The 25785-nt window shown below is 43.5% G+C and overlaps 1 protein-coding gene across 2 annotated transcripts; it reads right to left on the bottom strand.

The window, feature by feature from the left end:
• Positions 1-13111: 13111 nt before the first annotated feature.
• On the bottom strand, positions 13112-25159 carry mmaa (metabolism of cobalamin associated A). Of its 2 annotated transcripts, none has more exons than XM_075463142.1 (7): positions 25100-25159; positions 24295-24721; positions 23369-23491; positions 23009-23179; positions 22348-22433; positions 18820-18969; positions 13112-14060 (listed from the first exon to the last, which is right to left on the bottom strand). In XM_075463142.1, the coding sequence occupies exons 2-7, from the start codon at positions 24698-24700 to the stop codon at positions 13764-13766; spliced, it is 1233 nt and encodes a 410-aa protein (XP_075319257.1). In that variant the 5' UTR covers positions 24701-24721; positions 25100-25159; the 3' UTR covers positions 13112-13763. The 2 variants fall into 2 exon arrangements, with proteins under 2 accessions (XP_075319257.1, XP_075319256.1); XM_075463141.1 differs by having other exon boundaries at positions 25094-25157.
• Positions 25160-25785: the final 626 nt, after the last annotated feature.

Here is a 25785-nt window from a genome sequence, read left to right as displayed (position 1 = left end):
TGTCAGTCTTCTGTTTTTTCTTCCGTCTTCGTTGGATGATGTATTTCACATGTTCCCGATGCGTAAACCCATTTTGCTGCTGTTATTTTTGTAGCAGGTAATATGCAGCATTGTGACCTCTGACAGGGGCAGTGAAAAACATCGATGCAGCGGTTGGGATATATCAGGAAGCAAGTGAGCATCCTGTGCTTGAAGTTGATGTATTAGAAGAAGAAGAAAAAATGGGCAGGCGTGAGGATTTGAGTTTTTGCCAAAGGCCAAGTTGTGATGGTTCGACAGCTGGGTCATAGCATCTCCACTACTGCGGCTCTTTTGGGATGTTACAGGTCTGAGGAAGAAAAACTAATGAACTCGTGACAGGGTCATGGACGGCGGAGGCTTAGTGATGCACGAGGGGTTGTTCAGTCCAACAGAAGACGATCTGTAGCTCGGATTCTTAAGAAGTCAATACTGGTTCTTAAAGGAAGGTGTCAGAACAAAAAATATATTGCAGTTTGTTGCATATGGGGTTTGTGCAGCCCCAGTCTGGCTGACCCGTGTCCACTGCCAAAAGGCCTACGGTAGACATCTGAATACCGAAACTGAACCACGGAACAATGAAAGGCTTGATAAATCATATTTTCCTTTACATCATTTGGGTCTGTGTGCGTCCCTTAGCCGAAGAAGACGCACACAGACACTTCGGTCTGCTGGGAAACCTATGATGGTACCATTCATGTAGATGATGATTACCTACAGCAACCTATGAAATAAAGTAAAACCGAGACAAAGGCATAAACATTTCTTGACAATCAATGAATTAAGTGTCACATTTATTGCCTCCTGTTATTTGGAAATGCCTCTGTGGTTTCAAAAAACACAGTGTGTCCACCTTGGTGGACCCTAAGAATTAATTCTAATAATCAGGATGATGATGCCACTTTTCTTTTTTTAACACCACGAAATGATACAAAACTGTGCGCTAAACCTCCATAACACACATTTATCTGGTAAAATGTCAAAGGGGAGACGATCCGGGCAAACCCGAAACAACAGATTGTTTCAAATCTCTACCTCAACAGCACAAACACACTCTCTGCTTTCCAGTTTTATTCTCATTTACAGGCAAAAATGACCTATTTTGTCTGCCCCCCCCCCCTGTATTTTCTGGTTTATGGAGCAATAAAAAGAAATTCGAAACCGTGTTCAAAACAACTTTGACTCTCACATGTGTGAATATCGGCATATTTAAACTGCACGGCAATACCAGTTAAATCAGTAGAGCTAAAACATGGGGAAAAAACATGAAAGATGACATGAGCAATTCATTCTGGCCGTCGTGGCAGATTTTTACATCAAGCATGAATCTACACTTAAAAACTAATATTTTCGATTGCAACATTGTGATGAAAGTCATTTCGACAGTCATTACAGTAAGAGCAAAACTTAACTTAAATCCATCATGATACTATTTGCTATGATTTACATCTAAATGACCTCAACTTGCTGTTTAACCACACATAGCTACTTTTTCATTAAACCCTTAAAGCTGCCGTCGGCAGGTTTTCAAAATTTCGAGTCTAAAGTCGGAAAATTCGAACTGACACAACTTTCTGGTCCCTCCTCCAACCTCTAACAAGCTCCAAACCGCCCCCCAAACCCCTCCCCCTCTGTGGACGAGGTTGTGCACGTGAGTTCACACCAGTGTGCGCGCACACAAGCTGGGGCAGACTCTCGCTCAGCAGCGTGTGCACAAGCTGTGATTGACAGGTAGCGATTCCTCCCCCTAACGTGATTGGTTAAAAACAGCCGGGAGCGCTCGATTTTTGCAAGCACGATTACAGGCTTTAGAGGGAGCTACAGATTTCGGGATTTTTCCTAAACAGCCTATTTAATATTCTACTTCCAGAATCTCATGACAGTTCAAGCTAATATGACTAAAAAAAAGTTGCTGACGGCACCTTTAAAAGACTCGACTGTTTTCTACAACATTTTGCCTCATACGCAAAACTGACGAATTGCAGGTAACTGGAGCTCCAGGTAATCTGTAAATCAGATTTTACACATTGCGTGTGTCCTGTTTAGAGTTTGTGTTTTCTGGTAAGGTCTTAAAATCTAAAACGTGTCTAGACATCCCATTTCAAAACACATGGTGTGTTTTTTTTTTGTTTGTTTTTCTTTTATTAATCCCTGCTGAGCTTTGCCTTCTTCCACCACATCGCCCAACACATCACAGTAAAGTTAGCACTCCATCCACAGATGTGCAACCGAGCTACCAACGTAACTTTTATTGTCTTTTTCTTTTTTTTCTTGTTTACAGCAGTTGAATATAACTCACCTGTGGAACTGAGGCCAGCAATTTACCAGCTAATAATCCCATGGTTGAAAACTCTAGACTATGTTTAGTCTGTTATGTATGTTTTGCGTCTCTCATTGCGTTTCTCTGTCAGAGGGAAAATAATATTAATGGAAGAAGTTGAAAAAGACCAACAGTTTGTTTTTAGGCCGATAAGAGCGGCACAAAGAGCAGATATCATCAAGCAGCGGCACGCGTTGAGGAAAAGCTCCGATCATCTTTGAGGAATGTGGCATTCTCTCATTTATAACAGCGGCATGCCATTATAATAATAAGGAATAGGATCTGTCACAGTGTCTAGCTGGTGTTTTTTTTTTTATTAGACCGATGGGAGGTCTCTCTGTCTCTCCTTCCTGTGTTGTCGTAATGAAAGTTACAGCACGTTCTCGCCCAGCCAAAGGTTGGCCCTGCCTAATGAAAACAGATGAAGCAGAGATAAAGTGTTTGCCGACATTAAGGGACTCATTTATCACCGTTAGGCCCCGAGCTGTAGAACACCTTGGTCTGGAGCTCTCCTTTAACAGGCCCTGCCTCTCAGCGCCCCGGTGGCTCACTGCACCCCTCCATTTTTACCTTTCTTTTCTTTTACATTTGTTGCACGATTTCCATCATGCTCACAGATAATTCAACAGTTTCGTACACAGAGTCTCATCCGCAGATTTGGCGGAGTTGGTGTGAGGTTTTAACAGCAAATATAAAAGAGTTTTAGAGGAAGCTTAATCAAATCTAAAGGATTTGGTAGTCCTTGCGAGACATCCATCACCACACCCTTGATGTTGACCCATGTGGGTTCAACAGCCATCCAAAGCTGAATCTCTTCTGTGGAGGAGCCATGTTCTCATCTAGCTGCTCATCTTGCCTGTGTATTAATGAATCTTTTCGGCTGTGTTTAAAGCTGCTTAATTAAGTTCAAAGCAGCGCTTGGGGCACCGTGCGCCCGCTCAGCTGACCTCCCTATGAGTGGAAGTGTTGATTAGGAAGTAAAGAGACATGGAGGCACTGCAGGGGATGGCTATTGATTGAAAAGGATAGAAAAACTTAATCCGTGTTTTTTTTTTTATTGGAATATTACACTGCACACAGGGCCTTTTTTTTTTCTTTTTTTCTCAAATTCATTTACTGAATAACAATAACTCTCCTCCTGCGCCGACAGTTTACTGAAATTGCAAACTAAGTGAGGAATTTCTGAGATGAGAGAAAACGTCAGAGTTTTCCCTCTTCCCAATAATAGCCCTTCACCCCGAGCCGAGCAGTCTGCACAATGTCGACCTTTCGACACCACCTCGCCAAAGTTGGCCGCTGTCGATCAATAGCGTGTTAGCTTTTTGTTTGTAGGTTCAGGCTGCCTTGGCTTTATTACAGCTACTGAGAGTCATGAGGGAGTCGTGCACTGCTTTGTGAGAGAGGAGCTCCCTCTTGTTTGCCAAAAGTGTAATCCCGCCGTGACCTGCCGCAACCCTGCCCTGAGAGGAAAGCTGCTTAGACAGAAGTGTGTGTCTGTGGGAGCTCCCAGCTGCCTGGCCTTTTTTCTCTGTCTCCTATTTGCTCAAAACATGTATCTCACTCGTAGTTTTTGCCTTTACTGCATCGTATCACGTACGTCTTCCTATCTCACCGAAACTGTCCTTTCTTTCCTTTTCTCCAGAACGACTCACCTTCTTTTTCTTTCATTTCTCTGTAAACTCCATGCAAGCCTCATTCAGCATCTGTACCTCTAACACCCTCCACCATCAAGGCTTTAAGCCTGCGAAAGAGCCAAGGATTTGCTAAGTGTAGACAGATCTTGTTGCTTTTTTTGTTTTTTCCCCCTCGAACAGAGAAAATAAACACACAAAAGTCTTGCCACAGATCACCTTCGGTGCAGGCTGCAGAGCAGGACCACTGGTGCACAGGAAAGAGAAAATGAGGGGAGGAAAATGACCTCTGGAATCGATTTGGTTTGGGTTGTAGTGAGGGCTAAAACTGCGTGCAACACGGCCCCACCGAGGCAGCTTGTTGAAAGAACAAGATTCTGAGGTGAACTGTTGAATATGAAATTCCATGTTTATTCAATCTGTGATAGTCTGTGGAAGTTGTACAAGTTTGCCCAAGCTGCTGGGAGCACACAGTTTTATGCGAAGGGCGAGAAGATGTCACGTTCAAGCTTGTGCACAAAAAAAGAGGGGGGAGGGGAAGAACAAAAAAAAAAACAATCTACACCTGATGTACATCTCAGAGAGAAGCGGTGAGAAATGATCTGAGGACTCGTGTGGCGTGTCACCGACAAAAAGCTGGACACACATGGTGGGACATGTATTTACATGCATGTTTGGTGCCCAGCCCAGGGGCATAGCATCACTGCCTGCCTGCTCCCCCGCTGCGCCCGCTCCCCATTCTCTTGGGTGAGACGTCACTCGGCAGGGGTCAGCAGCAATCTGATTCAGGAAGCGCTGCGGGGGGTGTTTTGGTGGAACAGGGGGAGGGATTACCCACAAGTCTCTGGGCCTGGCATATCTAGACTTAGGGCAGCCTGAATCAGCAGGGGGGGGCAGATCATACCCCCCCGCTGGCTGCTGCCTCAAATATAAAGCTAATGCTTGGCCATTTTAACTGGATGACAAACACAGTGAAGAGAAGAAGAAGGGAGGAGGAGGAGGAGGAGGAGGATGGTAATGGGCAGAGAGAGAGCAGCTTAACTTAAGTACGGTCATGTCTTTGAAATAGATAGGAAATAAGCCTGCCAACTCCCCTGTTGTTAGGTTCTGCTGTTACCATGGCATTCTGTGACTGTCACCAGCCATAGGTTACTTAGTTTCTATGGGTAACAATCAGCACTGCACTTCACATGGATCCACATATAATCGCCCACCAAACCTCGGCAGCTTAACAAAAGCTCCCGATTCAAATACAAGCATTTCATTTTGAAACAGTCCCCCTTTTTTTTTTTTTTTAACCGCAGTGATTTCAACTGATTTGGGGTCCGCTGAGTTATAAAGTTAAGAGATTCCGTTAACAGAAGGTCGAGCCCAAACTAATAAGCTCCCTCATTTCTCTGGATGGAGTAATGAAGTAGAACCCGACCCGCAGCTGACCCCGGGAATCCCAGAGAGGAGAAGTGGCCCGGAGACCAATTAGCCAAAAGTAAACTGAAAGATAATAACAGAGCGGACATTTATTAATAAATAGGATTCGAGTGTCACTAAAAAGCAGCTTCAAAGTGCCCCTATGTGAAAAGAATGAGCTTTGATGTTTTACACCCTCTGTCATAAAAAGGGAACTCTTGCAGGATAACAAGCTTCTTTTTCTTCTGCATTCTAGAGTTCAGGGTTGATTATAACCTGGTCCGCTCCACTAATTATCTCGTGCACTTGAGCTTTTAATGATTTCCATGATTCAATTATCCCTAACCGAATTCCTGTCTTCAATCAATTAAAGCCATAGCTGCACGCTCATCCATCTTTTAATCAGGACACTGGGAATCCCTCCATCCATTCTCATTTGAGGAGGGAGTGGGTCAAGCAAATTAAAAGAGTTCTGCATCCATCTAAGTCCTCTCATCCTTTTTTTCTACCCTTTTTCTGTTTATTTTTTGTTCCTCCAAAGTGAGAGTGAGTTTGGCGATGGTTTCTAAGGGAAGGAGAATCGTTGTGTCACTCGTGTTGAAAATAAAATGCAGCCGAGTATTTTTAACCCGACAGATGTTGAGTGGCGTGGGTCTAACTGCTGCCACCTCCAATAAGCAAATTTGAGCCTTTTAAGCCGAGAAGCGCGTGTCCTGCTGCACTCTGCTTGTGAAAATGAGCGACAGAGGCTCTTGTCGTAAGACATTAACACCACACAGACACCAACATTCGTACATGAGCTCACACTGTTTGGCACCATCTGCTGGAACCCTGAGTAACACTTAGCCCGATTGGATTTTTTATTTAAAATTAAAATGCACAACAAAAGTGTATTTGAGTAAAAAAAAAAGCTCTTCCACTGATAATAAACACATGATCCGTATCTAACGACACCGCAACACAACAGAAAGGCATAGCAATGTCTGACTGATGAATGCAGCCTGTTTAGCCAGTCAGATTAGGGGAGGAAGAAGAAGGTGCACAGAAATGGTTGCCAAGGTGCTCGGATAGTCATTTAACCCTCATTGGTTAAGAGGGAAGCCAAGGGCAGCGCAGTCTTTTCTCATGCTGCTCTTTCCATCCCCATTATCTCCTCTGTCTCATCCCCGCACCCAGCAATATGGTTTCCTTGAAAGGGTTTAGCTTTCTGTAAAACGAAAATACCAAACTGTGCTCTCTCTGCGCAGACGCACACAGGATGTGGGCTGAAGATTAGGTTTGATGTTTTATCACCACGGAGCCTTTCTCCTCAGCAAAATCGTTTAACAGCTGCAGAGCAGAGCGTCAGGGGCAGTTTGGTCACATTTAACATCGAGGAAGATCAAACGCAAATACAAGCCTACAAGACTGCAGCGGCCTTGTCCGAGCGTCCCACTATGATGGGCTCTGTGGCAGAGCGGCGGCTTAAAACTTCAATCTAATCACACACAGCAGCAGAGGGCAACTGGGAAGCTTCAGATGTCTTCATTCAGAGGGTGATCTTTTTCTCAGAGCACTTGCTTTTCTTTTTTTTGGATAGCGGTGAGTGCGCATTCCCTGGCACAATTTTCAATAGAGCTCCCCCTGGAGTAGCAGCAGAATGGCCATCACAACAATTACACTGACAGCCCTTTTCTAAAGTGCACTTGATTTATTTGATTTAGCTAAGATTAATGGCCCTACCTCCAAGCGGGCCTGGATGAGATGCGCAGCACAACCAAGGCTTTCCTGCCGCAGACACACAGGTGTGTGTGGTCGCACAGAGACCGCATCCAAACACACGTGTGCACACACACACACACAAACATCATCTTTGGCCATTATCATCAAACAAAACCTTTGCTTGTTATCGCAAGAACTGCGAATATCAAACGTAATTTCCCATATTTGTGTATTTGACAAAAAAAAATCTTATTTAGATTATTCAGTGTTTTGAAATGACAGGACTTGTATAATCAAATTGAAGATGAGCTCCGCTGTATTCCAAAGCACTTCTATGACGTATAATTTTGTGCTGACGTATAAATTTGGTAGTGGTTTCAAAATGGTGGTCCTATGTCTATGTATCTATCTCGTGACCATAAACAGCCTGAAACTAATTGCTGCTTGATGTACGAATTAAGGTTCATATGTTTGCATTTGAGTTCAATAGATTTCCACATAACAGTGATCTAATTTCGGCATTCAGCAATAAAATCATTTAAAGTTTTTCAACATTTTTTCGGCGTGCTCACTAAATTGGCATGCTTTGATCTCTTTTCCAGTCTCACATGTTCAAAAACTGAACACAGACCCCAGTGTTGCCAGGGCCCACCCCCCTCCACTGTGTGCCAGGAAGCACTACGTCTGGCTATTGGCTGGCCGTTGCCAGGCCAGTGGTCCGGTACACAGTCCAGTGCAGTTGGCACTGTCGCCTGCCCATCTGCCCGAGTTGACACGTTCGCTCCCACACCACTTGTCTGCGAGGATGAAATGTTCAGTGGTGTCCTGGCAAGGCTCCCTAAAATGTCAACCTGGCATGACAAACTCATGCCGCCCCTTGGACCTCACAGGCCCGGTTGTGTGGGGCGCTGCCCCGAATCAGACAGGGAGCCAGGAACATGCCACGGTTACAATAACCACTGATGGACTGCTGTGGCGCTACCATCTTGTCCGGGGTGGATGGAGCTTGTTCGGTTGGGGTGGCGGATGACCGTTCTCATTACAGGACTTAAACCTTACTCGTGAGCCACTGGAGGGAAATGAGGCATTGTGAGGGTTTGGGACCCTTTGTTGATACATTCTCATTAAAAAAAATGGTTATGAATTAAACAATTTGTAACTTGGCATCTCCTCTTACAAGCCAAAAACAATGCATGCAAAAGAAAAACAACATGCACAACTTATTTACTGTTGTCTGAGCAGATGGTCAAAGAGGTGTTTTGAGGGTCCGATGTTGGCTGACTCTGGTCCCGCTGCCCCTCAGGCCAGTAACTGTAAGTGGCCATTAACACGAGGAGCAGGCCATGCCAAGAGAAAAGGGAGTCCAGCAGTAGTTAACGGCCACTTTTCAGTTAAATCCTCCTCCTTGGTGCTAAAGACCAACAACTACAGCCTTTCTATTGTAAGACCTTCAGGAGAGAAAACGCCATAGCTTCGCAAGCACATAGCAAAGGAACATAGCGAGTAGAGGTGTATCTCTGTGCCTCACGGCTCTCTTTCGCTGAATCTAAGGTTACAGCCAGAGCGTCTGGCAGTTATCCATACATGGTGAATCATGGCATTTGTATGTGTGTGTGTGTGTGTGTGTGCGTGCACAGATGAGCTGTGGACAGGTATGACAGGCTGACCTCCATGTGTTACCAGAAGAGTGTGTGGCCCAGTGTTACCTGTCAAAACACGGGCTGCCTGGATCCCCTCAGCACCAGCCTGACCAGGCCACTGGGCACCCAGAAATAATAGAGACTGGCAAGAGGGCAATGAGGGGTCAGATGGAGGGAGAGAGGAAGAGGAGGTGGGTGGGTGGGGGGAGGGGCGTGTGACAAGAGGATTCATGGAGGCAAGAAGGCAGGAGAGTGATGGGAAGTGAGTACATAAATGTTTACCGTAGTGAGAATTATGACATGGGTGTAAGTGGGTCAATCAATGTGTAAAGAGTGCACTGCAGGGAAGGTGGTGGCAGTTATCTCCCACTGAGCCTCTTTAGAGAGCTAGAAATTACAAATGAAGAAAGTGAAGACCGACAGGAGGAAATCTCTCATCTGAGTCGCTATCGGTCACCCTCAAACGAGAAAAATAAGCCCCATAGGTCTAACGAGGCAGATCACCTCGCATCGCTTCCCATTTGTTTTTGAGTCCCAGTTTAGCTTAGCGAGTATATATCGATGTGCAGCTACTCGCCCGCAGAGATCGAAAAGCTGAATTTGCTCAGGCAGGCTTGGCCAGCAATTAAAGTGCTGGATTAAGAGTGATTGCATTTTATGTCCTGAGGAGGCGCTGCCTGCCATCTTGAGAGGTCTCATTAACATGGCTGCCGTAGGCTGTACTGAGCACTGCCATAGGCAGTTAAAAAATAATGGACACATCATCAGCGTTAATGTCTTGTACCTGGAGTGGAGAAGATTTTCTAATCACTATTGTGAAGGGCCACAGTCTGCCAGTTGTGCAGCAGAGAAAGGCTGGATGAAGATAACCCTTTTTCCTGACCAGACCCCTGTGTGTGTTTTTTTGATCAGCCACTACACGTGGGGAGTCTGAGCAGCTGGATTTCATTAATTGAGTGCTGGCAGCGCTCTGCTCTGGCGGCAGGGGTGAGTCACACTGGTGGGATTGGTCTCTCTCTCCCCGATATCATCTTCCAACTATAACTACAAATAATTATTCACTCAAATCCATTACCGGGGGTCAATCAAGTTCCCCAATCTGTTCTAAAGTCCAATTACTGGCGCCAAGGCTCTATTCGCGCCTTCCTGCAGATGAAGGCCTTGCCCACAGGCTGCCCTGTAAATTACACATAGGAAACAGCGGAGTGTGCATGTGTGGGAGACTGAGCCTCCTCGGGTGGGTAATAACGCAGAGGTACCTACTGGTCTCCTTGGGGCATTCTGACCGAACCATCCAGCAGACTTCACCAGGTTAAACAGAATTAGCCCATGCAATGAGATGCACTTTGAACACCAACTGCGTCTCATCACTCTACAGGCTAGAGAGCACACAGCATGCACAGCACAGTCTGGTATTAACATCCATCTCAGCAGTTGATATAATAAGGCATGTCGCTATAAGGGTCTTCTTATAAAGAGGCTACACGGTGACCCATCAGAGCAGCATAATGAGCGGGGTGCTACATCTACAAGCGTGTGCGCACATACTCAAGAGTCTAGCTGCAGCTCTCCAACCCCATTAGCGTGTGGCTCACTACATCGTTTTGTGGCTGTATTGAAAGTGAGTCCCAGCTTGGAAGAAATGCTTCTCACACACTCATCTGTCACAACGGGGGGATGGCGGCGCAGCCAGCCGAGTCAGAGCGGCTGGGTGGGCAACAAGGCAGGCTGTGTGAGAGGATGCATGTGTGTGCGTGTGTGTGTGTGAGAGAGAGAGTGAGACAGGGGAATGGATGCCTGGTATGAACGTGCAAGATGTGTAGGTGGAGAGCTGCACGGGTGTTCATGTGTGTAAAAGAAGGGAAGGAGGATGGGTAAGTGTGATGCTATGAGCTTGTGCGGGGGGGAGCAGAGCAAACACAGCAGCGGCAACTGAGGGTTTGTGGATCAACAGCCCATGACTGGTTGTCACACACACAAACACACACACATTGTTTCCAAATCAGCCAGGTAGCAGAGCCAGTCTGACATTTTCCTATGTGCCAGGCTTCTCTCACTCTCTGGTCTGAGAAGAATCAACCAAACTCTTAACGCCGAAGCAACCAGAGTGAATAAAAACACAGACGTCTGTCCAAGTTACGACATGCAGGCTTTTCTAACATCTTTAGCAGTCCCGTTTTCCGGGTGCTCACTCCAGACTTTGTAAGGAAAAAGCTGAATTTTTTCAAAAATCAAAACAGTATGAGGGCATTGTTTAGACTGCAGACTGCTGACACAAAGAAGATCTGTCAATCTAAGCCCCTCCATTAAACATTAAAACAACCTCATCAAAGAGCCAGCCTCTGTCCTCTGCTTACATTCAAAAGATCCAGCAAAATGCTAAACACATGTGCACAGGCACTGTGTTTAGGCTAAGATGGCCGAACACAAGTCTGCTGCATTGGACTTATTCTTCCTTAGTGAAACCGCATGGTGTTGTTTACACTGGAGACAACTGAGTGTATATGCGTATGCCTTTCTGTGTGTGTGCGTGTGTTTGTGTGGATTCAGAGTTGCAGAACTCGCTGTTCCCTTTTGCAAAGCCAGAGCAGTTACAGTGTGTATGTGTTCGTGTCACCATGATGGAGGAGAAGGGAGTTACTCAGACCTAATGAATCCATCTGCATTCAAGGAGCATTCTTCCTCTCGTATGCAGGCGGGAGCAAACGAGCAGCGACCTGGGAGCCCGTCCAGCGGTCAGGGGGTGGATCAGACTCAGTATTTCCAAAGCAGACTGGCAAGGACAAAGACGCACAAGTATTGAATACACCTGATTTTTTTTCCCCTGCAGATACAGGCCGCTCTCAAATAGAGGGCTGAGGTAGTAAGCTGTTCAGTCACACTCTCAGCCCTCCTGTTCTATACTGTAGGAGGCAAAGCTCCTGTCTGTTTTACAGTGAGAATCGATGTAGCCGAGGTGGGGGGTTCGCATCTACAGAGGGCTGGGACGTGCTACAGGAAAGTGGCAGCTGTTGATGTCCTCACCCCTGAGTGACCTGGCACCCTAGGCAACCTCCATGAAGAATGAATGGAGGGCAGGAGGCGGGGGCGTGAAGAAGGGGAGGGTGGTTGGCGCGGAGTGCCCGTTATTAGCGTAATGAATCCAAAAGGTAAGCAGTATTTGGGAGACCTCTAGTGGTTGAAAACTTACAACACTTCATCTCAGAAGGACCATAGTCATGTGAAAAGGAAAGTTACACCCTCATCAATTCTAAGGTTTTATTCATCAGGATATCATTTAAAAAAAATAATAAATCCGGTCCTTAGCAGGTTGGAAAATTTGGTAAACATAATCTCAGATAAATTTCAACACCTGACATATCACGTGTCATTATTTATCGAACAATTATTAAACTGAAATGCAGATAAAATCACGAATGCATTCGATAATATTGAATCCATTTGTCACCTTTTGTCTGTCGTTGATGTGGGGAACGTCATTCATGCCTTCTTTCATCTTTGTAAGTGCTATAAATATAGCTGCTGGGCTTTTAAATAAGTAAATAACAGTAATTGCCACTAAATCTTATTTTTACAGTGAGGGTTTGAAAAAAGGCCTCCGTCCTGATCTTAAGGAGGGAAGAGATGATCCTTAAATCATCTCCTCCCTCCAAGTTAGGTCTGAACCGTTGAGCTGATTTACCAGTTATATGATCTTCAAAAATGTAATTTTTTTTTGATTATTCACATATCATTAAATTCATTTTTCAAGTAAAAATGCCTTACGCTTGCGGGTTCTGACTCCTTTAGGTTAAACAAAGAGAGGCAGTCCTCAGATAACTTGGGATGTGAAAACTTTGGAAATGATTAATTACGGACCATTTGTCACTTTTCTAAAGATAACTCACAAACTGATGAAATGAGTTAGTGCCCAACCTTTGCACAGACTAATGTTGTGATTGGGAAACAGCATTTTGACATACATCACTGACATTTGATTTTATTGTGACGAATACAGCCTGTTTCTATAAACGAGCGCAGCAGCTGCGCTTAAGTTATGAGTGTGGATTCTCTTCGCCTTCAGTTCTCCGGTGGTGTCCAGCTGCAGTGTGAAGTTAATTCTGAAAATATTAAAGTGTGTTTTGCCTGAATTAGAAGCAACCGCACAGCTGACTCACTCAGAGAGCTAGCGCCGACATCTGTGGCTCCAGAGAAGAAAATAAATTTAATTACACCTCTGACAAATCTCAAGACTAATATTCATAGAGGTGACATTAATCACGGCCCCCTTTTTTCATATCGTGAGCAAACACAAGAAGAGAGAAAACCTTGGCACTGGCATATTTAATGTTATTCACTGATCTATTCAGGATTCATTTCAATTTTTTTATACGAGTACTCAATGTAAAAAATTTTTTTAAAAAACAACACACTTACCAAGATAAAAATGTGTCAGAGACCGTTTGACAACAGAGAAGAGGTGCCATAATAAATCCCATCGCTGTCACCCTGATTCTTTCATTAACACTTTTATTTTTCACTCATTAGAAAAATTCCACAACTGTATTAATGACATATGAACAACATATGAACAAACGTCAGCTTCACAGATAAATGATGCCGTTTGAGGGGTTATAAACAAAGTGAGCTTCCACTGCATGACCTTTAAAAACCAGCTTTAGACGCCTCACTACAACAGTTAGTGAAGGTCTGTCGCGTTCATACGAGAAGACATACCAGGTATCTGCTTTTAGGCAAACGATTAAGCAGCATTTGATACCTCACAGCACAAATAAATTTTTATTTTTGCTCCTTGTGAATGTGTTTTTCAGCTGCACTCTCTCTTCTTTTTGTGATTTGGATAAAATCATTTAGTAATTAAGATTTCTGCAGCGGGCTGACTTCTGTCTCGGTTCTTTCAAACTAAAAGTAAGAAGAACAAGACTGCTTCTCTTTGTACAAACCGCAAAAAAAAATACATTTTGGTTCTGGTTTTGTTGACACCGAGCAGCTCGGATCAGCCACGATAAATTCCTTCTTTCTCAAAACGTGCAGTTCCAGCGATAACTATGATGCTGATGATGATGTGGTGAAGGCTTTGAGAAGCATGTCAGCAGCCAGTCCAGGAGAGATGACTCCTTTGGTGACCTTCTCCTCGAGGCGAGGAAGAGCCTCCCTGACGCTCGGGTGGTTTTGGAAGTGGCAGAGGACGGTGTCCTGTATCAAACTCCACATCCAGACCCTCTGCTGGGCCCGCCGCCGGCCCTGCAGTTCACCGCTGGTCAACATGGTGTCCCTGTACGACTCCATCTTGGCCCAGACCTTTGGGATGCCCTCAAAGGTTTGCGAGGAGGCCCGCAGCACCTGAGGATGGAGTTTGGGATGGGGTGGGGATTGTATAGGTGAACTTAAAGCCCACTGAGCTGACAACAGTTCAACAGTAAAACCTGAGGATGTCTTCATCACAGCACACTGACGGCCACATTCTATGACACTACACCAAGAAAAAAAAAAGAAAAAAAAACAGGCAGCAAGAGATGAGTTCTCTCCAACTCAGAAAGTGGTCTTTAAACGCTATGAACAAAATACCTTGTTGTTCAGGCGGGGAAATAAAATGAAAAAAAAGATGGTTTAAATGAGCCTGACACAGCAGAAAGTTAACACATCACCATAACATCCTGAGTTTAGTTCCAGCTTGCATCTGTACTGTCAGCTATCCATTAAATGACAATATGTTAGAAACAAATCTGCTGATATGCACTTCTGTTATGGGTCGACTCATTTAGTGACACTTAAATTGGATTGTGTTGTTTATGGCTCAGCGTGCGTGTGCATGGCTGTTTGTCTCCGTGTTGGCCCTGCGATGGATTGGCAACCTGTCCGGGGCGCTCGCCACCTCTCGCCCGATGGCAGCTGACATAGGCTCCAGCCCCCCCGCCACCCTGAACTGGATTAAACGGGTTTAGAAAATGGATGGATGTTTATGACCCTCGGGAAATTAGCTGTATCTTTTTTCCTCTGTTTACTGGGACTCCAGTTTTTTTTTTACTTTGACTGCTGTTGAGTGAAGACAGCCACATTTTCAATGATGCTTTAAAATGCCAGGGTTGATTAATGCGCGATGTGTCCCATTAGAAACAAACACGAGGTCCTGAATATGCTTCAGCTGTTGTGTTTAATGTTGTACACTGCGTGCAGAATTATTAGGCAAGTTGTATTTGAGAGGATTATTTTTTATTATTGAACAACAACTATGTTCTCAATCAACCCAAAAGACTCATAAATATCAAAGCTTAATATTTTTGGAAGTTGGAGTGTTTTTTTTTTTACATTTGGCTATCTTAGGAGGATATCTGTTTGTGCAGGTAACTATTACTGTGCAGAATTATTAGGCAACTTAATAAAAACCAAATATATACCCATTTCACTTGTTTATTTTCACCAGGTAAACCAATATAACAACTCAAAATTTAGAAATAAACATTTCTGACAATCAAAAACAAAACCAATCAGTGACCAATAAAGCCACCTTTCTTTACAATGACACTCAAAAGCCTTCCATCCATAGATTCTGTCAGTTTCTTGATCTGTTTACGATCAACATTGCGTGCAGCAGCCACCACAGCCTCCCAGACACTGTTCAGAGAAGTGTACTGTTTTCCCTCCCTGTAGATCTCACATTTTATGAGGGACCACAGGTTCTCTATGGGGTTCAGATCAGGTGAACATGGGGGCCATGTCATTATTTTTTCTTCTTTTAAACCTTTACTAGCCAGCCACGCTGTGGAGTATTTGGATGCATATGATGGAGCATTGTCCTGCATGAAAATCATGTTTTTCTTGAACGATACTGACTTCTTCCTGTACCACTGCTTGAAGAAGGTGTCTTCCAGAAACTGGCAGTAGGTCTGGGAGTTGAGCTTCACTCCATCCTCAACCCGAAAAGGTCCCACAAGAACATCTTTGATGATACCAGCCCATACCAGTACCCCACCTCCACCTTGCTGGCGTCTGAGTGGAGCTCTCTGCCCTTTACTGATCCAGCCTCGGGCCCATCAAGAGTCACTCTCATTTCATCAGACCATAAAACCTTAGAAAAATCAGTCTTAAGATAATTCTTGGCCCAGTCTTGACGTTTTATTTTATGTTTCTTGTTCAAAGGTGGTCGTTTTTCAGCCTTCCTTACCTTGGCCATGAGTATCGCACACCTTGTGCTTTTTGACACTCCAGTAACGTTGCAGCTCTGAAATATGGCAAAACTGGTGGCAAATGGCATCTTGGCAGCTTCACGCTTGATTTTCCTCAATTCATGGGCAGTTATTTTGCACCTTTTTTTTTCAATACGCTTCTTGTGACCCTGTTGGCTATTTGCCATGAAACACTTGATTGTTCGGTGATCAAGACGTTTCAAAAGTTTGGCAATTTCAAGACTGCTGCATCCCTCTGCAAGACATCTCACAATTTTTGACTTTTCAGAGTCCGTCAAATCCCTCTTCTGACCCATTTTGCCAAAGGAAAGGAAGTTGCCTAATAATTAAGCACACCTAATATAGGGTGTTGATGTCATTAGTCCACACCCCTTCTCATTAAAGAGATGCACATCACCTGATTTACTTAATTGGTAGTTGGGTTTCAAGCCTATACAACTTTGGAGTAGGACAACATGTATAAAAAGGATGATGTGATCAAAATACTCATTTGCCTAATAATTCTCCACACAGTGTATATGAAAAGCTGACTTTTCATCTTTTTGAGCCCATTTTTTTAATTTCAGGTTAATCTTTCCAAAGTAACTCCACCCAGTCAGAAGCCGCCAACACACGGTGCACACAATCAGTCTTGGGACAAATGTCACTTCCGTGTTTAGCGCTTCAACAAGTGACCATACGTCTCTCTTCAGAGGTTAATGAAAGACACACGAGGACTCTCAGCAGGCAACATTTCATTTCAAAGCAGACACAGAGGTGCCTCAGATTTACTGAAACACGAAGAAGCAGATTCACATGTAGGTTTAAGCCTTCAAAACGTGCCTACTGGAATCTTACATTTCTGCATTCTGGTAGAAACTTCTACACAAGTGAATGAAGATGAAGACGGACTGAAGGAGGAAAATTAAAAAACAACCTGAGGGTGCTACATCTTTTAAAAACATGCTTATCGGAGAGCTTTCTGAGCATTTCCTTTGTAAGTTTTCATTTCGTGCACCGTTTTTCATTTTCACACCCAGATGTTTTGTAGCTTTTTTTTTTTTTTTTTAAATTTAATTTATTTAAAATCACCCGTTTTTTATTCATCCTTACTCCTTAAACCTGTCAGTCGTTCTATCCTCTGTGTCTTATCGTTTCCACCATTTAATATGGATTCTTCTCATCTGGAAGGAAGCTCACGTTGATTAATGACTATTTTCAAGTTTATTTTTGCCAAGCGTGCACATAACTTACTGACCTATAGTGAACTATAAGTGAAGCCAACATCCTCCTCTTCAAAATATATAGACCATCTTCTTTTAAATCCATTTAATTTATCAGAAAGTTTCATTTTGGTTTGTTTCCTTTTGATGCAGCGAACGAGATTACGAAATCAGACAAGGGTTTCAGTTTGTTTGTCATCTTTGCAAACTGCAACTTTAATTAATAATCTACTAGATGCTTCTTCCTTAAATGCAAATTTATATTATGACTAGTTTAAGTACAACTTTATTTCGAAACCAAGATTGCAGAGTTTTCTAAAAATGTAACAGAATTATCTAATAAACAATAAAAAAGAAAGACAAAAGAAAAGCATGAAGAACAAGCGAGGAACAAGATCATGTAATAAAATACTTGGTATATAAATAAAACCTGACATAAAAAACTAAAACCACCTGCCATGGCCATAATGCTAACTGTACCATCTCCATTCTGGATACTTGCCTCTGACACTGACAGCTGCCCTGCAGCAGACGTTGCTTAACTTTGCTGTTTGTAGGAGAAGGTGGACAAAAAATTTAAAAGTAGGTCCCAGTGTGACACCAACTCGTAGCAATCGTGATGGAGTAAACAAATGAAGCTGAGAGGAAGACCAAAGGAGGACTTCACAGAAGTAAAAGCACAGCTCACATCTGGACAATTTTCTCAGGTCCAAACACCTTTATTTTAAATTAAAGGCAAGAAAAGGCAGAAAATCAATCAAATAAGTGTGGGGATAGCCGGAATGTGCAGTAGCAGGTGGTAATGCTCAGGAGCCTGAGAACTCTAATTAATTTCTTGTAGAAATTAATCAGTTGGCGAAGAGACAGAAAAAGCTACCGAAAACAACTTTGGTAATCAATAAAACCTTAAAAGTAAAAGGTTTTGGATACTCTCCCACTTTGAAATGTTGCTGCGCTTGTCCGTTCACACATTTAATAAATTAACCTCCGAGTTTTAGTCAGTGGAAACGAAATCTAAAATAATCCAGAACTGACATTATACAAACCAAAGTTGTTGACGAAGCGAGTTGGTTGTGACGGTTAGCCTCAAGTTCAGTTTATAGTCAGTTCTCACATATTACACACACATCTGGCCCAAGAACTTTATATTTGTCATGTTTTCACGCAAAGCACTGAAGACAGTAAGAGACACAGTGAGGAAAAGATACGTCATAGATACGTCTGTTGGCCAAACAGACGGACACAAATAGGCACAAGAAAGCAGAGCTAACGATAAGTAAGAGTGGCTATAAGAGGAGCCCTTCAGCTTTTATGTGAGTGTGCAGGTTTCTAATCAGCAAAAAGCGTGACACAGCAGCCGAGTAGTCAGAGCGACGGGGGGGGGGGTATGGGGGTCCTGGCAGCTTGCCCAGAAGGCAGATTCTGCACTGGGCTTAGAAAACAAAGGGAGGAGGCTAAGCGGCGGGTGAGATGGGATATGCCGGGCGAGTGAACCACTGCAGTACAGAAAACATGATACTATGACGACATCATCGTTTTGCCCTTCTGTCCTCATCCTGGGTCAGCTGACCTCTCACTGGGATGGCGTGTTGCGTCCATAAAGCAGTAAATACCTCTGCAGCCGCCCGGCGTCTTTGAACGCTTCGCCGTTGTGTTGTTGACCCCCGTCTTAACACGCATACGTGCAGCCATAATCTTACCCACAGCACCCACCTTAGGGTTCCAGGACTTTGACTTTTTCCTTAGCAGCTTGAGTGCACTGATGTATTCGGTCTGGATCCTCTTGGCCGGCACCACCAAGTCTCCATCAGACTTCGTCACCACCACCAAGTCTGCCCTCTCGATGATGCCCCTTTTGATACCCTGGACGGAGATTTTGGCATTAGAGAAGACGGCCACTAACTGTTCAAAACCCTTTCAATAAATCTGATGTCGAGACACTTAAATCTCCTTGAAGGATCTGGGATGGAAGTGTGGTTTCCAGGCAGCAAGTTCACTTGTAAAGTCAATCAATCCAGTCTTTCTTGACATTCATCACTGATTTCTCCTTCTGCGTGGTTTAAAATTCTGAATATAGTTGAGATTTTATTTCTACTTAAAAACTATAAACTGCCTTTAACCCGTTAATATTTAGCCTCAATTCTGTTTTCTGAGTAAATAAAACTGAAATGTCAATGTTTTTTTTTTGTCTGGTATCAGTCACTTTTTTGAAAAGAAAAGTTTAAACCAAACCTTGTTCTAGCTGCTCAAATGTTTTCAAATGGAAAATGACACGAGAAGATCTGTGATATGTGAATAAAAGTGACGAGATACAGTTGTGGCGGTAATCAGGAGGAAGAGAGGAAGCCAGAGGACCGTTAATAAGACCTGTAGTGTCCTCCTGACTGATTTGGCACAAGTTCTCAGTGGAAATCAAAGTTTCTAGTGACATTTCAGACGACGCAGCGTACATTACATAACAGCATCATCAGCTGATAACATCCAATAAAAGAGGGAAAACAAATCATTTGCTTTCTCTGAGCACAAAACCACAAGATCCTTTTACAGCAGAACTTGAGAAGAGGCCCGCTGAATGCTGGGAGTGCATTCAGCATGATGACACAAGGATGCATTTGGTCTGGCTCAGATCGGGTCCGGCGTGTTTGGCCAAAACTAAAAAGCAAACGCATAATCCCAGCAGTGAAGCATGGAGGTGGGAGTGTGATGATAACCGCATGATGAGAAGGCTGTACCAAGACATTTTATAAAATAAAATGAATGTCTGGAGCAGTGCCAGAATTCCACCTCATAGATGACTCCCACTATCCAGCAGAACATGTAATGTAATGTAACATTCCTCCATGACAACAACTTAAAGTACACTGGAAACAATCTCACAACAGCAGAATAAAGTGAAAACTATTACTTGTTCAGTAACCTGAAGCAGTCCAACAGAGCACCAGTATGGAGATATAGTATCCCTCCATTTGTGAGAGTGGAAAAAAGGGGTGTTATTCAGGAAAAGCTCAAACTCAAGCTGCTTAAGAGAGGCGGATGGATGTATTAACACAAGTGTGGGTGTTCCTTAATAAAAAGGCGGACTGTCTCATGACAACAGAGTGCATCTGTGCAAGGGAAGAGAGAGAAGGGACATGCTGCCATATCGTCACACAGCAGGTAGGTGTCTGTTGCTTTAAAGGGTTTCATCATTTTCGTTTTCTAAGTGGGGTTGTGTGATGTAATCATGAGCAAGTCAGTGTGTTACATACAGCAGACAGCGGGCACAGCGTTCTCAGTTCGGAGCATCATGTAGGACTTTGTCAGGACCTGTTGTGCGCGCAATGATGCGGAGCAACACAGACGTTCTTCGGCTGGGAAAATAGTGACAAAGTAAATCTCTGATGCAAAAGTAGCACTGCGTAAAATTCGCTGCCAAAGCGTTCAGTAAAACTCTAATGACATTTTTGAGGTGCGAGTTGTTTTAGATGGTAAATCTTTGCTCTTCTGTTGGCCGCTGTGACCCTGTCGAAAATTCCCCCCCGATTCTTCAAACTGAGAACTTTCTGACTGCTGTCCACCGCAGCTGAGACACTGACAGGAGAACTTCCTGCAACCCCACATAAGAACTGGTGATCACGTCAAGGTTTATAATAACAACTACTGGATAGTTAAAGGCAAGGCATAGCAGCACAACATATACAACATCCGTGTGAAACTACATAGACTGTATTCAGTTCTGCTGTAATTCATTTGTAATATCCAATGTAAATGTGCCGTCACACCAAAATGCAGTGAATAGTAGCTCTTATTATCATCTTTAATGACAAAGTGCTTCCGGAGTAAAAGGACACAAGTACTGCAATGACAACAGATGCCACTTCAGTTACTTACAGTAGTGTCCCACTATGATGATCACACTAATATTAATCATTAAACGATGCCAATAAGATTACCTTGTGAACCTAAAAAAAAAAAATTAACAACCTTTAAAAAAATATCAACTATGTCACCAATGCATTTTGAAGCAATTCATTTCTAATTCTGGATTGTCTTTATTTACATCTTCAGACACACAATTACGTGATTCAGCTCAGTGTATACGTGGTGGAAAATAGCAAATCGGGATTAAAGATCAGTTTTACTGAATATTTTCTAGAGACTTGGGTGGGCAGATTTAAATGAACTTCATTAAATGGTTTGAAAATGTTCTTGTTCTCGTGTCATTCTATACACACAATAGGTGTGAAGATACGTTGCAGGGGCTGGATATTGTGTAGGCCACATATGTCAAAGTCAAGGCCCTCGGGCCCGCAAATTAATTATCTATGGCCCCCTGGATGATATTTAATTACTATTAGAACCGGCCCGCAGGCCACAGCCGCCCGCTGGTGTTTTGCACGCACCAACACTACATTCCCCACAATGCAACGGTAGCCCGCGAAGTCACTGCAGCGCGCACAAGCGGCATTATTCATCAGCAGTCAGAGCAGAGATCAACTCTCAGCTACCCCCCTCCTCAAAAATGGCTAAACGTAAGGTGGACGCTAAGAACGGGGTTTCAAGCCAGGTGGGAGGCAGAGTACATGCTCACGGAGGTAAAAGATAAACCTGTGTGTCTTCTGTGTGTAGAAAGTTTGGCTGTAATGAAAGAATATAATCTAAGAAGGCATTATCAAACGTCTCAGAAACACACAGACAAAGACAAGAATATGGACACAAAACAAAGGCTTACAGAAGGTGGAAGAATTAAAACGAGGCCTTAAGTTCAGGCAGGCTATGTTCACATATGCCAAATCACAAAGCGTGGCTGCTGTCAAGGCTAGCTTATTATTGTTATTATTATTAGCTTTTTATTCATTTAATGTACAGGACATGCGATTTTTCTTTGAAGGAAGTTCGTTTTTGTCTGTTTGCCTGTTGAAAATGTTTTCACTTGAAGTTACTGACAGAGCCATAACAAAATATTGCTTTATTCATTTAATCATTAAATAATATACAGTGCGTTAGGTCTTGGTTCAATAGGCTATGTGCAATCATTTCAATACGTTTTAATAAACATTGAACCAGTCCGGCCCTCGGCTTGTGACAAATTTGTTTTTTTGGCCCTCGGTGTATTTGACTTTGACATCCCTGGTGTAGCCATTGTTTTCATTTTGGTAAAGTCATATATTGCAGGACTTCTGAACCCATTAAACAACCCATTTTCACCCCCAAAACACACGTTTAAATACTTTGTTCGAGTTCCTGGTGCTCTTCACTGACCTGGAGTTCATCGCCCCCTGCTGGTGGAATCAGAAGCACAAACATGTCAACCATGTCAGCCACTGCAAATTCTGACTGTCCAACCCCTGAAAAAACAACAGAACATTTCAATCATCGCTGCTGAGCAACAACACAGCCAAGTATGAAACAGAATCCTGCAGAAAATCAGATAAATACTTAAATGAAGGACCACACAGGCCCCCAACCTAAAGCTAAATGCACAATGTAAGTATTGCACTTTTATACTACAACATCTGAGGAGGATACAAAGGAAGGTTTTTTGGTGGGGACTTGTTCAGCACTTGAGAAACGCCTTTGAATAATCATGAGTTGGGATAAACTTGAGATCGCTCGCAGTGAATAAATTCTATCCTCGAAATGCGAAGCAGGTTGCCTGATGAGAGGATGTGGGTGTCACACTGAGCAAATCGTGTTGATACCACTGAGGATGAAAAAGTGTTGTGGCAGTTCCAACAAATATTAGCCGTGTCAGACCATTACAGCACATTCAAAATGCAAGAACTTCTTTGTAAGGCAACGCTGGAACTGCACTTTAACACAATGCGTGTGGTCTGATCTTCTGTGTTGGGCGGAAAAAGGGGCTTTGTGACACCATCCGAGCAAATTAGAAAGGGTTTGCTTTTAAATGAATGAGCCTTACCGACAGTCTCCACAAGAACAAGGTCATATCCTGCCCCCTCACAGAGAACGATGGCCTCATTGGTCGTTCTGGTGACACCGCCGAGCGTACCCGAGGTTGGTGACGGCCTGATGAAAGCGCTCATGTCTCTCGAGAGCTCAGTCATACGAGTTTTATCACCCAGCAGAGACCCTGCAACAAGAGGGATCAGTCAGTTTGCTGCGCCACCACGGTGTGCGACAAATAAAAATGATACATAAACGGAAGAGCAAAAATCTTCACATATCACGCGACAACTTCGAATACAAATTCACTGTGCGTTCCACAGCGTCCAATAAAATCGATTCCTCTGAGATGTATCTGAAATAGATGAGATGTTACCTCCCGTGGTGCAGGAGGACGGGTCGACAGCCAGCACTGCCACTTTATGCCCACGTTCCGTCAACATCTTTCCCACCACCTCGATGAAGGATGACTTTCCAGCTCCGGGAGGACCGGACAGACCTGGCATAAAAAAAAAAAAAAAAAAAGGAAGAAAGGAGAAAGACACAATCATCAACAAAAGCCAGCAAGAACTAAATGATCCAACCCGATTTGACGATATAATCAACAAAACGAGGCGCAGAAGGGGATATATATACGCGAGTGTTTAGTTCTTGTGTAATGAACCGCCCTAACTCAACGTATGGAAGATGAAGAAAATGATTTTAACACAAACAATATTAGAAGAAAAACACGCACAGTTGTTTAGCACAAAAGCCTGAAGGTACAAGGCTAGAAAACATCAAATCAACAGGATTTAGATTCTGTTGCATACCAATAAATCCCTGCTGGATTATAATATCATGTCAAGGAACATGAGATACGATGTCGCCGAATAATTTTTTTTAAATCGTCTTTCTTTCAGCTCCTGTGTTTATGAGCGCACAGAAGCGGATTTTTTTTTCTTTTCTTTAGTTAGGTATGAATATTTGTCATCGATTATGCTGAGTTAAAGGAGTATCCAAACCAACTTAGAATCCAACTATTATTTAAACAGTGACTCCTAGTAAATGTATCCGGTTGATTTCTACTTTGTCCCTTCCATTCACTCACTGAGACACACACAAGGTCACACACACATTGGCACCATTTACTACCACGCCAGGCTTGTTAGCAGAGGACTGATCTGCCTACGCCTCCATAAAAGTGCATCCTGCACCTGGTGAGCAGCTACCTCAATAGTACGCCCTTGTACAAATTATTTTCAGACCTATCCACAGTTTACACCAACACTCTCAGCTCAGCTCACATTCAAAGCCACACACCTACTCTGAAGGCCAGCGGCCTCCCTCCATTATGGCTCTCCTGCTCCCTCTTGTACGCCAGCACCCTCTGCAGCAGCACCTGGGCCAGCTCTTTCTTTCTGGGATGCAGGGTCTCCACCAAAGTGATGGACTCAGCAAGAGACGCCCGCTGTCCTGAGATCAGTCCATCATACAGTTTATTCAACAGTCTCTGCTCAGGCCCGCTCAGGTCCTGTATGTGCTGGCTGGCGGCCGCGCTGCTCACACCCCTCCAGCGGTGGCAGCTGTGACCCGGGACGGTGCCCCTGCTCCACTGGGGGGAAACTGTGAAGCCGCCTTGGTGAGAGCAGCATGTCCTGGTGACTGGGGAGACTGTAAATGGGGGACGGGAGATGTGGCGGAGAAGACAGAGGCCAAACCGTCTCATTTTGTGACCAAAGTGGGGCTTCTAGGAGGAGAAAAATAAATAAAAAACACTTGTAAAAATGCGTTGTTGGTGCGTTTATACTCATGAGCATCACCTCAAATGTCCCTACAGAACAACAAAATTAATAATCTATTGTATTCTTTCCATGTTGTGAAGACTAGAGCTACCTTAAGGTGAAACAAAAGGTGTTTTTAGCCGTGAGACAGTTAACGCTGAGTGCAAAAAGTTCCGTTTAAGTTTAAACAGTAAACGTTTTCCCCTTGAATCATTCCGGTATTACACCTCACATGAAGCCGGTGGTTTGTAGCTAACGTTAGTCCGCAAGTTAGTGAGTTTAAATGAAGCTGTCAACTACCCAAACAATATATCCATAAAAGTCAGAAAGCCACTCACTCTGACCTCGGACCAGCTGCACGGTGTTACGGATTACATATCACCCGTGTTTCATTCATTCTCTTCCTGTTTCCGGTGACGTAGACACCGCCCACAACTAAATGGAGCTGGTTTCTTGAATTCGTTTCGAAAATTAGAAGTTATTTAATTTTTTGGGGATTATCATAGATATCTAACAAGTAGGTAAACATGACTTTACACTCACTTTTTAAAAAATAAAACATTTTTGGACAGACCAGGAAATAAAAGAAAAGATTGCGATAGACAGTTTGACCCAGTAGGTGGAAGCAGAGACTAACGATCACAGTCCTATTTATGCTGGAATGTAAGTACATTTACTTTTGTTTTGTACTTAAGCTTTGATGTAGTTCATGCACTTTCTACCACTTCTCCGCTATATTTTAGAGGCACATATTTTGCAATGTAGCTACTCAGCTACAATTACAGTTCAGTGCAAGTTTTTAGAACATTTCCACAAAGTTTCAGACCTTCCTTAAACTGAATTAAGATCATATCTATTCTCATCAATCTGAAAAAAGAAATGTGTATATTTAGGCTGTATATAAGACCGCCGTGTGTCATTTATGTGAGTATTTAGACCCTTTGCACCTCTGGTAGAAATAACCTTCAAATATAAAAGGAAAAGTCTTGAAACACAACCAGGATGGATGAAATTCATTCAAGGCAAACTT

This window comes from Odontesthes bonariensis, chromosome 4 (genome assembly GCF_027942865.1).
Source record: "Odontesthes bonariensis isolate fOdoBon6 chromosome 4, fOdoBon6.hap1, whole genome shotgun sequence".
NCBI classification, from domain to species: Eukaryota; Metazoa; Chordata; class Actinopteri; order Atheriniformes; family Atherinopsidae; genus Odontesthes; species Odontesthes bonariensis.
This window is presented reverse-complemented; position numbering and strand designations above follow the sequence as displayed.